Source organism: Perissodus microlepis, chromosome 8 (assembly GCF_051167445.1).
Source record: "Perissodus microlepis isolate ML-2025 ecotype Zambia chromosome 8, ASM5116744v1, whole genome shotgun sequence".
NCBI classification, from domain to species: domain Eukaryota; kingdom Metazoa; phylum Chordata; class Actinopteri; order Cichliformes; family Cichlidae; genus Perissodus; species Perissodus microlepis.
The window spans coordinates 23,539,885-23,554,062 of record NC_140468.1 but is presented as its reverse complement, the minus strand read 5'-3'; the positions used below and the strand labels follow the sequence as shown (position 1 = coordinate 23,554,062).

The 14,178-nt window shown below is 40.4% G+C and overlaps 2 protein-coding genes across 2 annotated transcripts in view; one reads left to right on the top strand and one right to left on the bottom strand.

The window, feature by feature from the left end:
- rab26 (RAB26, member RAS oncogene family) overlaps positions 1-14,178 on the top strand; it is a 122,211-nt gene that overhangs the window by 81,827 nt on the left and 26,206 nt on the right. The window lies entirely within an intron of this gene.
- Positions 8,957-11,123, bottom strand: LOC146382042 (uncharacterized). Its single transcript, XM_084938311.1, has 3 exons — positions 10,990-11,123; positions 10,627-10,909; positions 8,957-10,512 (listed from the first exon to the last, which is right to left on the bottom strand). Exons 1-3 carry the CDS (start codon positions 11,073-11,075, stop codon positions 9,853-9,855), a joined length of 1,029 nt encoding a protein of 342 aa, XP_084794437.1. The 5' UTR covers positions 11,076-11,123; the 3' UTR covers positions 8,957-9,852.

Below are 14,178 nucleotides of genomic sequence, written 5' to 3'. Positions count from 1 at the left end.
AGAAGGTACGTAATTTATTTTTAATGAGTGAAAAGTGACGTTATTTGTGTGCCTCGTTATCATAGAGTCAGCAGCAGGTACATTAGAAAGTCTGTTTTGTTATCAGTTTGTGCTGTCTTCTTCAGAAAGGCCCACAGCTACATGAAATGCTCGTGGGTCTTGTTTCACTTCCCAGTTGTGCAGAGAGCCATGGGAGCAACTCAGATCGGTCTGCCAGGTATTCATGTAGCTATCAAAGCCAGAGAAACAGGAAGAGCCACCAGAAAACTTTAAAAATTAGAACTGGAGATTGAACTGTAAGAGGAGAAATACAAACAGTATTAAGCTATACACTGAAGCATCAGGCATGACTGGCCTGATTTGTTGAATTATTTCTTGCTTAATTTAACTTTATGAAGCACTGTTATCGTTTCACATCAGAAGATAAATCCTCATTATCCTGACATGATTTTACTCCAGGTTATACAGAGCAATTTCTCATGTGCGGTGTTACTTGTATAACGCATCCAGCCTCCTCTAAAAGGAGCGTCGTTGTTTCTGAGTGTTTGAGTGTTTTTGTAGTTATCAGCATCAGTTCAAAAAGACAAAAACAAAAAAACAGCTTTAATGCTTCAGAGCAGATGCAGACACAGTAGGATGCTAGTGGACAGTTGGAGTGTGTGTATATGTGTGTGTGTATGTGTGTGTCACGAATATACTGCGAGCCCTAATCCCTTCAGAGAGAGCACACCTGCTCAGCACAGTGAGCCACGACAATCTGAGAAACAGGCACCCACGCAAAGGTAATTTGGGTTCATTAGTGTTCATTAGTTCTAATTACAACAATAGAGGTGCAGACACCAACACTCCCTTGTTTTTATTTATACTATGTATTGTATAAGGTTCATGGGGCACTGTATGCTTCACTCTTACCTGCAGGATTTGTAGTATTTGGCTGTTGTGGGAGCAAGAAATCTCCCTGGGAGTTGTGCCATCATTAGCAAGCAATATCAGCTAATAGTAGCTACCCTGGTAAGCAAGGTGCAAATGGCCTGTATTTGAATAGCCCCCTAGGGACCCCAAAGCGCTTTACACACCCAGTCATCCACCCATTCACACACTGGTGGAGGCAAGCTACAGTTGTAGCCACTGGGGCAGACTGACAGAAGCGAGGCTGCCATATCGCGCCATCGGCCCTTCTGGCCAACACCAGTAGGCGGCAGGTGAAGTGTCTTGCCCAAGGACACAACGACCGAGACTGTCCGAGCCGGGGCTCGAACCGGCAACCTTCCGATTACAAGGCGAACTCCCAACTCTTGAGCCATGATCACCCCACAGGTTCTCCTAAACAGTGCACATCTGTTTGTGTAAACAAGAGCAATTTTTACTTGTCACGTTTGCCTTTCAGTGAGGATTTATTTCTATTTGCAGTCATTTGTATTTTCCACACCTTTCACATGTGTGTGGAACACCTGCTTGCCATTACACTGTTTAAGGAGGAGTTGTAAAGTGGCTTATAGCAGCTGGACTATCAACTGATGTAGGCTGTCATTACCTTCATCTGCTATCAGCTGATATAATGGGATTGCTAACCAAGCTTGATTCACACAACTCAAGTTACCCGTGGTCCCTCCACGACCACCACTACCCCATATTTGTCATAAATAAGAACATTATGTAGTTAAAAATGAGAAATGTTTTTGTAACAGGCTGTAGACTTATGTATTTCTACCAAATCGTCAAGATGCTATTCAACTGCCATAGTGACACGTTAAAGCACGTAAGTTATTATAACTGCAGTCTATGCAACAGTGTGTACAAATATAGAACTTAAACAGCTCTGTACTAAATATAACGTTCCAATTAACACTGTTTGTATGCATTTTGAGAATTTTACATTTAGTTGTCTAAAAATGTAGTTGCAGTGAACGGTGAATTTTTTTTATACTAGCAGTACTACTGTTAGTGAAGCAAAAGAGTTTTCCATGGGTTCTTCAAACAAGCCGTTTAAAGCTACATATTTAATAACTGGTTAAAACCACTTATTGTTGGGATGGAATTACAAGTGAGACAAGAAGTTTGAAGATCATCTATTCAAGCTTTAACTGAGATAAATGTAGTCATGTGGCGCACGCTGCTCTGCAAAGCTACTTCACTGCCCTGTATGTCACCCATGGTGTGAATCTATTAGCAGCAGTGCTTCAGAGTGAAGGCTGGAGAGCACTGGGGACTGTGTCTCCAGTGCTGTCCATCTGTCATTCTCTCTCCTTTTGAGACTCTTTTCAATCTGTAATCGCAACTACAGCTATTGTTATTGCTGTTTGACCGGTCTCTTTTTCCTCTATTCTGCCATTTATATGTCTCTGTTTTACTGCCAGTACAATGTGCCTGCTGTAGAGAATTTAAAACCCGCAATTTAGATTGTTTATTTATTTATTTTTTTCCTGTATTTGGAAGAAAGGGTGGCGTCATAAGCTAATGCTAGCTAGCTTGGATGCCAAGGTGCATCCCCAGACTGTCCAGCCCACAGATGCATGAGGTGAAGAGATTCTCACATCAGATTAGTAGTGATGACTGCACCTTTGCTTTGTTAAGCATGTTGCACTGTGGCCCCAAAGCAAGAAGGTTCCGGCCTTCTGATTGGCCCTCATCGGCTATGGTCTTTCTATGTGGGATTTGCACATTCTCCCAGAGCACTTCACAGAGACAGCTTTTACATTTCAATCCAATTCAGTTCCATTTTATTCATATCACAAGACAAGGTAATGACCGTACAATATTAGAGAGAAAACCCTGTGAGCAGACTATCATCAGCAAACACTTGGCAACAGTGGGGAGGAAAAAACTCCCATTTAACAGGAAGAACTCTAGTGTTGTTCCCGTGCTGTGCTGAATTCTGAATCCCGACTGAAACTCTTCAAATTAATAATTCTTCTGCAAACGACAAATTAGCTGTTTTACAACTACTCTGCTCTCCAGTGATTGGCCTATAATTAACTAACACAGCTGTGTCAAGTGATAGCTTTTAAAGTAATGGTTTAATTGCTGCCACCTTAAAATCCCATGGTATGTAGCCTGTTAATAGAGATTACTCCAGCTTCTTCCCAAAGCCATTCGTGTCAGGTTAATTGGTAATTCTTAAAGGGCTGTAGGTGTAGATTAGAGAGGGTGTAGATTAGAGAGGGTGTAGCTTTTCCTTTGTGATCGACCGATGACCTGAACTTATGTTCAAATTGTTGTGTCCCTACTGCAATCTACACAATGGGTAACCATAAGCCGAATGATCAAGGACATGTTGATGATCATGTGTTTTGGTGGTTGTCATGCCAACAGGTGCATAACTGCTCTATTTTCTTTTCCACCACCATTGCAAATATATTTGCCTGGACCTTGATTATGTCTCTTTGTACCTATCTTAGGTGCATTATTATAGTGCAGACGCTGTTTGTGTGGTGATTTTTATTATAAAACTCAAATGTCTCTTGAATAATCAAAAAGGAATGACCAGAATCGTAGAAGGACAGGAGTACTGTTTGGAGTAGCCAGATAAAAGCTTTTCAGGCTGCATTATTCATACTAGCTCCATTATTACATGTCCTGTAAATATAGTTGTAATTTTTCCTTGAAGCCTTGAATGCTTTACAACCTCATATCGGGGCTATACAGCTGCTACTGCGGAACCATACACTCTGCTGGCTAAAGATTTACGCTGACATGCAAGTAGCACACTTGAGTGCATGCATACAAAGGCCGCAGCATGCAAGCATGCATGCACAAGCAAATTTTATTGGTATCGACCAACACGCTTGGACACAGAGGTCACAGAAAGAAAAATCTTTAAATCATTAAATCACTGAAGGCCTTTGTGTGGAGGGGAGGCTCTGTTGTTTAAAAGATTACCTCGACAGTAGAGTAAAAATCGATGCGATGTACACTCAGTGTCAGCGGGCATGCTGCCAGCTAAACGTTTAGAGAGAAAGAAGAGGGCAAGACTATAGATAGCAGAAAAACTCTGTGCAAATAGAAGAAGTGGAGGTTTATTGCAATCTTTTTGCATATGCCGTATGGTACAACCTTAATACAATATCTGTTAATTTACTGAATGCTTAATCATTCCGCCCATGTATGCTGGCCCTGAAGCGTCCTTTCTCAGTGTGATGACTCCAAAGAAGTTTAGTCTAAGTTCTCATCTTTTTCTCATCTCATCTTTTCCTTCATTTTTGTCACATATCAATATGCTGTTATTTTGGTCATTGCTAATATTAAACAACGCGTCAAAGTTTTAAATGACCTTGTTGTTTGTACAATCATACAAATGTATTTGTAATTTATTCTAATTTATTTATTGTTTTATTCTTGACTCTGTATGATCTCAGCACAAAATATCATACTTAATACCATCATCTCAGCTACAAAGTTCTGGCTGTGAGCACAGGAGCCACACCCACACACAGTTCAAAACTTCTGTTTGCAAAGGACATCCAATCAGAGAAAAGTTAGCTTTTACCTTTGGCAGTAGCTACAGCCCCAAGGCTTTTTGAGTGTGATGCTACACACTAAGCACACCTTTTTTGGGCAGTTTCTCCCATTCTTCTTTGCAGAACCTCTTAAGCTCCATCAGGTTGGATGGGGAGCGTCAGTGAGCAAACATTTTCAGATCTCTCCACATATATTCAGTCAGGCTCTTTGCCACTGAAGGACATTCATAGACTGGTCCTGGAGCCACTCCTTTGTTATCTTGGCAGTGTGTTCATGGTCGTTGTCCTGTTGGAAGATGAACTTTTTGCCTAATTCTGTGCTCCACAGCGCGTTGGAGTGGGCTGTCATCAGTGATGTTTGTACTTTGCTGCATTCCTTTTTCCTTCATCCCTGTCTAGTCTCCTGGTTTCTGCTACCAATAACATCTCTCTCCACAGAGCAATGCTGGAACTCTGTCAGAGTGATCTTCAGATACTTGCTCACCTCCCTGACTACGGCCCTTCCACCCAGACACCAACAGGAAGTGTCCTGAAGGTGCCAAACATATTTAATGATGATGGAGGCCACTGTGCTCGTTGGACCTTCAGTGCTGCAGATATTATTATTATTATTTTTGCACAATCCTGTCTCAGAAGTCTGTAGACAATCCCACTGATTTCATGGCTTGTTTAGTGCTCTAACATTTTTATAAATTTGGAAGAACTTTTTTTTCCCTTTGTCAGTCACAGATGTTCTGTGCAGAATTTTAAGGTCAAAAATTAACGCAATTCATTTTAAAATAAGGCTGTAACATGACAAAATGTGGAACAGCAGCTTTGTGAATACTTTACAGAGGCACTGTTTTTATCTACCTCAGTCTGCAGAAACCTCACATTAGTTTCAGATCTTTATACACAGGGCAGATTGTTTTTAGTCTGAAGTTACCTTGTAGCAAATAATCGGTTCATTACCAGTTTGGACATCTGCAATAAAAAAATACTATGTAGGGATATTGTAGGGAATATGTATGGAATCTGAAGCAATACTTTAAAATAACTATAATAACAATGATTGAAGGGTCCTGTGTGTTTATGAGTATCGGTGTAAAGGAGAGTCTGTGCCAATTTGCCTAATTGAGCTGTAAATCTGCCTCAAATGTCTTGAATGCTGCTGAAATAGAGAAAAAAATCATGTTGACTGGCAGACTGGGGTGGCAGTGCTTTGCTGTTCAAGGTCCTCTCCTTTGCCAAGTAGAACATTAACAATGCAGGCACACTCTCCAGCACTCTGCCAGTTTACAGCACCAAATCAAATAAATGTTTGTCCCTCTCCCTTTCCTTCTCTCTCTTTGACACACAAGCAAATTTGTTGATTTCCTCCATCTCCCCTCTCGAGCAGCGACACGTTCTCTTCTCTGTTACTCCTCTGTTTATTTGCTCGCTCCCTTCTGTCGAAGCTGCATCTTCCTCAAACCAAGTTATCTTTTCGCACTCTACTCCCACGATAGCAGTGGCATTTCTTTTCTTCTCTTTTCTGTCTTTGGCTGAAAACATTCCCGCTGTCAGCACAGTTTATCAGACAGCAGTTAGAAAACAGCTTGAAATAGGCCAGTGTGTGTCCTATAAATATGTAAAAGACAAGAAATGGGCGATTAAGATGTGACATCCTTGTGGTAGTTGGCTACTAATTGGTTACTCCGCTTTTCAGGGGAATTTGACAGAAACTTTAATGGCTCCATCTGTATTTGGCTCATTGCAGCGTGTGATGGAGCTGGAAGAGGAGCACACACATTCACACTAATGCCCCTGCATGTGCTGTTGCCTCGCAGCCATACACAGTGGTATTTACACATACACATGCTGTATTAAAAAAACACACACGCAGAATCTGTACAAACCCAACAACAATCCTGTTTGCATATGTAGAGCAACCCAACTGTGCAAAGGGTGTTTTCTGTTTATTAAGATTAAATTAATTTTCAAGATGCAGCACCATGCTAACACGACATACGATTAAATGAAATGTGAAGCAACACTCAGGAGGACCATTTGGCACCATAGTAGGTGGCAAAATATTCACACAACCAGTTTTCTGGCGGCCAACTTTAAATGACATGTTGTGCTTCAGAAGCTTGAATTTACACCACAGTTTAAAGCAGCAGGTTCAGATGCTGCTGAGCAGGTGTACGGCTTTTTCCTGGCTTTGTGTGCTTTGTACATAGATGATGTCAAAGTGTGCATTAGGGTGGTCACAATACTAGAATTTAAACTCGATACCAATACCCAGAAAAATAAATACATTTCGACCCCATGCTGCAACACAACAGAAGCAATCGTGCAGACGTCATATCGTGAAAATGTAACTTTAGTTAATCTTACACACTTTCTTTTTAAACCTAAGTTTAGATGTTTTATTTGTTTTACAATTAAATAAATGTAATAACAGAACATGAGTGTAAAATGTATTTTAGGACCTACTAATAAACAAAGGATATGACAAATACCTGACATCAAAATAATTTAATTACTGTAGAAGAAAAGCATTCTGGTTAAAAGTTAAGATAAAGCTCTGTGTTAGTTATGCTAAAATATATAAGATATAAAAAGAAATATCTTTCACTATGAAGGATTAAACCAGTCACTGCCTGCATTTTAAATCTGACCTGAGCAGCTGGAAACAACAAACACATAAAAAAATATTGTAAAAGTTGAAAAGTTTATCATCTCTCTCATCTACCATTCATACTGCTCTGCCTCAGTCTGCAGCTCTTTACAGCCTCAGCTTTGCTCTTCAGGCCTGACATTCATCCATCTGATTTTGCTGTTCTGCTTCCCTTTATTTTCTCCGATTAGTTCTCCACACTCTGGACTCTTTTCCCAGTTCTATTACAGTTCCCCTGCTGCTCTGCACAGCCAGCAACCCACGCAGTCCATGTAGGCCTAACCTGCTCTGCCACAGTTCAATATTTGAATTGTGAGGCCAGTTGCTGGACTTCTGGGAGAGAAATGTTCCCCAGTTCTTCGTGATACTTGGTTCAATGATGTGGCACATGTTTTCATGAAATATCTGCACCGGCTCGGTGCCCACTTCTACTACAAAACCATCTTGCTGTGGCTGCAGTATATGGTTCAGAATTGTCTTGTTCCCGTTTTTTTCCATCGTCGTCTGGATGGAGAAAAACCTATATATACTGTTCAGCACTGACTGTGTCTTTACGCATGTATAAACTGGTAATTCCATCCCAATACCAGGCTTTCAATTGACTGCCTATGACAACTTGTATGGCTCTGCTCCTCTTTAGTGAATACGCTGCAATCCATGTTTCCTAAAATAAATTCAGGTTTTAATTTCTTTATCTAAATAACAGTTTTCTACTTTGCCTCAGTAATGTTATGGATTCATTCACGGTTAATTGCTCATTAACTGAAGGTGTCATAACTTCCAATTGTTCTGGGACACTTTAACCCCAGTTTTCCTCCTACCCTTTTTCCATCACTGGATTTTCTGGTTTCTGCTCTCTCTGTATCCTTAGACAATTAGTACATAGAATAAACATTCCCATTAACAGCGTTTAAGAAAGAGTGTATGTGTCTCTTCTTATGTTTTTTTTTTTTTTCAGGTGATCTTGTTACTTAACACCTGTCCATCCTCATCTGCCTTTCCATCAGCATGTCATTTTATTTTATTTGGACAGTTCTCCTGTGAATGCCCCGGCACTATTTTATATTCTACATCTTATTTCGCTAAAGTCAATAAAAAAACAATACATAAATAATTTGGAAACAACATACTGGTTGTTTGCTTGCATACTGTTAATAGTAGGAGTTAGTTTTGAAAGGGTTTAAACCACCAAGTATAGCAACCAAGTACGGTTGCCAGGAGAACCGTCTTTCTCTTGGCAACCTTGTTTGTTCAGTCTTTTTCTAATTTTCTAGTTTTTCATTTTTCACTTTCATGAACTGTAAACTTTAACATACTGATGCCTGTAACAGCTGTTTATAGTTTTTTTTTGACAGCAGGCTGTAAACAGGATTTTTTCTGCTGTGAAACTCGGCATTTTAATTTGGGGGATACACGGGAATATTGCCACTCCAGGGACTACACTTCAGTGTGGGTTTAATTTTTCAGCCCTGATGTTGCTTCTTTGTTTTGGCATACCTGTCCATCAAGTTGGGCAACTTTTACAATAGATAATGTGGATTTCTGCCACCATAACATTGTATAAATGATATAAAATTGCATACATAATTATGCCCACACATTTAATAGTAAAAAAAAAAAATTATGTGAAATGTTGTCACAATAAAATGGATTAGCAGCAATAAATTTGACTTGAATGATGTTTGAAGGAGAAATCTCTGATTTGGCAAGTATGTCTGTATCCTGTGAAACAGCTGGGCTTAATGGACATTTAATGCAGTGACGTGTCATAATGGGCTTTAATAGACATCGATTTACACAAAAATCTTGTGTTGAGTGCTTAATTTAAATTCCATAAAAAGATGCAACCTGGACGACATACTGAACAGCTGTTTTTATTACTTCTAACATTGTAGTTTTCATGATTTCATTCGTACTGCTTTGGAACCAACAATAGGTTTTGTACCACTCACACATGAGCTGAATCCAAGCAAACATGTACACTTTAACACACGGATGCCCCAAACACACACACACACACACACACACACACACACACACACACACACACACACACACACACACACACACACACACACACACACACACACACACACACACAGTGCCAGCAGGCTAATAAGTGTCAGTGTGCTATGCTTCTACAGTTCTCTTTACTCTGACGGGGTGAAAAGATTGCTTCCTCTCTGCCTAGTCCATTTTTTTTTCAGTTTCTCCTTGCCATCTCATTTAGGCTCCTGGGACTTTTGTTATTTGTTACTCTTAAAGTTTCAGTTATTTTTCACTCAGTTTAAGTGAAACCTTACAGTTTTTTACAGCCGCTAGGACATATTTCTCAATACTTCGGTCACTTTTGCAAAACTCTTCACACAATTCCCCTAACTGACCTTCAGCTTGGCAAAGCAGTTCATTTCACATTCAAAATGCACTACAACTACCAAAACACTTCATTCAGGTCTCAAATAAACTCATTCTTCCAGAACACTAGCAAAGGTTGACAGCCGACAAACACACTTTGTCACCCACAAAACAATGACCTAAAAACCACTAACAACATGTAACATTACACAGTGTTTTCTTGTGTAAAACAAGGACACATCTCTGTTTATAATTTCAATATATGTTACTGGAATGAATCAGACATCATGCAGAATTCGTTAATATTTGTTTATGTATTTTTATGTTTTTGCACTAAGTAATCCCAAAATACAAGAATTTGTATACACACCATCCACTGATACACATACAATAGTAATGCTAATCTACTCGGTCTTCTCCATTTGGCCACAGGTTCTCATCCACATCACATCTTATGTCATCTAGGGCAATACACCTAGGAAAGAATCTTCTGGCATGCCTGATCCATCCCTGGCAATCCTCTGCTGATATCTCCAGGCATCCAGCATTCATTGCATCCAGGAGGGACATTTGATCATGTGGATGATGGTCGTAAACCTTCCACCGCCATGAGGAAAAGAATTCCTCTATGGGGTTGAGGAATGGAGAGTAAGGTGGGAGGAAAAGAGACTCCATTCTGGGATGGGCTGCAAACCACTCGGTGACTGCACGGGAGTGATGAAATGCCACATTGTCCCATACAGTTATAAATGTTGGCTGATTCCTTCTCTCCGCATCCCTTTCCTCACCTAGCACAACCCTTCCATAGAGATCATGCAGGAACGCAAGGAGCCGTTCAGTGTTGTATGGCCCAGTTAGTGGTCTGTGTAACAGCAGTCCATCAGTGGATATTGCTGCAAACATTGTGATGTTGGCACCCCTCTGGCCCGGGACATTCACTGTGGCTCTCTTCCCAATCACATTCCTCCCTCGTCGCCGTGCTTTGGCCAAGTTGAAACCTGCCTCATCCACAAAGATGAAAATGTGGTGTGTTTGCCTGCCTTCAATCTCCATGACTCTCTAACATAAATCCACAAGGCAACATAAGCTGTTACAGTAGTAAATTTGTAAAAATTGTCTTTGTGTGTGTTTGGTTTTGTTCAAAAACAGATCTGTATTTTATTGTGATCTTACCTGGACATACTGGTTCCTGAGTTGCTTGACATGTTCAGAGTTCCTCTCAAAAGGCACAGTGTGCAACTGTTTCATCCTGACCTGATGTTTTTTCAGGACTCTAGAAATTGTTGTTATGCTTACACTGTGAATATTTGCGAAAGTAACGTTGTCTGCCAAGACTCTGTGTCTAATTTCAGTGAGTTTAATCCCATTGTTTCTGATGACCATATCAACAATGGCAGTTTCCTGCACATCAGTGAACATCCGTCCTCTCCCTCCTGTGTGAGGTAACCGTTGAGTCCTAAGCAGAAATGCAACAACAATTAAAAAAAGCTTATTTACTTCTGAAATGTGCAAATGCCCTTGCAGAATACAAGTTACCTGTTGGTTTGCCGGAAAACTCTAACAATAGATGCCACTGTAGAGCGTTGCAGATTTGGCTGCACTCTCTGACCAGCCTCTCTCATTGAGTGACCATGATTTACTACATGATCAATTACAGTAGCTCTGATCTCATCTGAAACTACAGCTCTTGATCTTCCTCTTATTCTTCTTCCGCCACGCATACGTATTCCTCGCCCCCTCCCAGCCACTCTTCTTCCTCTTTCAGCCACTTCTCCATTTCTGGCTGGGTCCATGTTTACATCACAAAACAAACCTATTCAGCAGTTGTCTCCTTTTGTAATGAAATTGAAGGAGTAACACCAGTGTAGATGTTCATCTACAATGAGAATCAGCTGTGGCTGGTTAAACTGCATTTTTAGATTTAAAATATGTTTCACTAAAATATTGCTGTTGAATTTTGCTGTCTTATTCAGTTTTGCATTATGTTATTGTTTTGACCATAAGTTTAACAGTTTTGAAAACAGTATGTAAGTACATGCAAAATGTCCTGTACGTACAAAGATTTTTGGCAGTTGTTGTGTCTGAGTGAGAAAATAATTCATGAAATTTGAGAGATGTAGTCATTGAATGCATTTTGTGCCAAAACAATGATAACTGATCCTCAGTTTAGCCCACATAGACTTCTGTTGTGCTCACTGTGTGAGGAGTTTTGCAAAAGTGACCTAAGTATTGAGAAATGTGTCCTAGCGTCTGTAAAAAACTGTAAGTCAGAGGTTCATTCCACCTCAAGACTTTCAGTTCACTTTATTTAGCAGGGTAAGAACACTGAGCCTCATTCACAAACAGAAATGTGTAAAAAACCTTTTCCATTAAATATGTCAGTGGCAGACTTTGTTCTTACGGCTGTGCCCGTGTAAGGCTACAGTCACACTAAGGAAAACTGCTTAACAAATTTATTAGACCACCACCTAGTGTGAAGTTTATGTCAAAGCTGCCCTAAGTTATTGGTAATTATCAAAATTGTTTTATTTATTTAATTTACTGTATTATAAAAAAGCAGGCTGCCATTCTATTATTACTCTGGTGTAACTGAGATTTTAGTAAATGGAATTGGAATCACTGTGAGTCAATTCAAGTGATCATGGTCTGCATAGTGCCGTGGACCATTTTCTCAGAAACAGGTTTACTTTGAACTGTATCCAGGAGAAAAATGTGGAGTTTCTGAAAAACTACAAACTCCTGAGAAAAAACTTGCAGCAGGTTCAGATTTGCATGCATATGCTGTGTGTTTTTCTGTGCATGTGGTATTCTGCAGTCTCATTGCTCACCTGCCTGCAGCGTTGCTTCCAGCCTGCACTGGAGTTTTCTCTCCTCTTTGCTCCAGACCCAGCAGCTCATCTCAGTGGACCAAACCCAGATTCACGCAATTCTATTAGACTCCATCTAAACTCTGTCTGCGTTTTTTTAAAAATATTTCGCTTACAAAAGTAAACTTAAAGATTTCTTTGCCGTGGATTTTGCTGAAGTATTAACAGATATTTCATGTGAAAAGCAGTTTCTGTGTTATCATTAATAGCATCAGTCTGTTTTAAAGCTTGCTACTGGTGTCTTCATTTTTTAGCATTTTTAAAAAGAGCTTAATTTTAATAAAGTTTCAGAAAAGTGTTGATTCTGGCTAAGATCACCAACTTTCACATTAAAAAAACCATACCAACATGTTTGAGCCTAAACGGTGCGGTTCTTGTAAATGACCACTTCCAAAGTGAGTTAATTAGAGCCCAACAGATATAAGGGTTTTAAGATTGATGCCCATACTGATCCTTATACAACCGTTGTAAGAGCTTGGTCCGCAATAAGTCAGACTCGTTCCCGGTGGTTGATGCCGATTCTCTTCATAATTGTTAGGGAGAGAATTTCTAGGCATAGCCAAGTGCTTTCCAAGCTTTCACTTGGATGGTCTCAGAATCTCATCTCTGCTTTTCGCAGATGATGTAGTTTTGTTGGCTTCATCGGGTGATGGCCTCCTCCCAAATGGAGGAGTTTAAGTATCTCGGGGTCTTGTTCACAAGTGACGGGAGAAGGGAGCAGGAGATCGACAGACACTGTGGCTGCAGTGATACAGACGCTGTACCAGTCCGTCGTGGCGAAGAGAGAGCTGAGTGTAAAAGCAAAGCTCTCAGTTTACCGGTCGATCTACGCCCCTACCCTCACCTATGGTCACGAGCAGTGGGTAGTGACCAAAAGAACGAGATTGTGGATACAAGAAGCATAAATATGGTTCCTCTCAATGGTGGCTGGCCTCTCTCGTAGAGAAAGGCTGAGAAGCCCAGCCATCCAGCAGGCGCTCAGAGTAGAGTCGCTGCTCCTCCACATCAAAAAGAGCCAGTTGAGGTGGTTCGGGCATCTCATAAGGATGCTTCCTGGGCGCCTCCTGTGTGAGGTGTTCCGGGCATGTCCCACAAGGAGGAGGTCCTGGGTTTATGGCCGGATAAGCTGGGGGAGGTAGAAGATAAATGGATAGATGGAGCCATGCTGAGAGTGTGTGATTAAAAAATCCAATATATCAGCCAATAATTTTTTTCAGGCACACAAAACATAAACAACATTTGCTATATGTAGTTTAATATATATAAGTGGAATTTTAAAATTACTGACATTTTTACTGTCACAACAGGCCTGGATCAGCTGGTTTTTGTATTTGTGGTGTTCCAAGCAGAAGTTGCCTACACGGAAATTGCAGTGTGCCCTCATAGTAAACAAACTATGCAACATCAACACTTACAACACAGTTGAAGGGTGGCTCCTCTGTCTCTTCTTTACTTCTTAAATATTCATTTATGTGCAATTATACAGATACAACCACTTAGAATTCCTACTCCCAACTGGTTGTCAGCCAGTTCCCAGCCACTAGAAGTACACCCTCGTTCTCCTGGGGTGTATCTGCTTTTCACTATTTAGTCATTCCACTATTTCACTCAATTGCAGGTGTTACCAATATGTCAGGAAATAGATAATTACTATTATGTTGCTAATATGTTGGTTGGGCGTGTGTGAATGTGATTCACACACATCCCAGTGTGTGAATGTGTGTGTGAATGGGTGGATGACTGAATGTAGTGTAAAGCGCTTTGGGGTCCTTAGGGACTAAGTAAAGCGCTATACAAATACAGGCCACTTACCATTTGACATATAGATGCATCCATCTATTATATACAGTCTGTCATG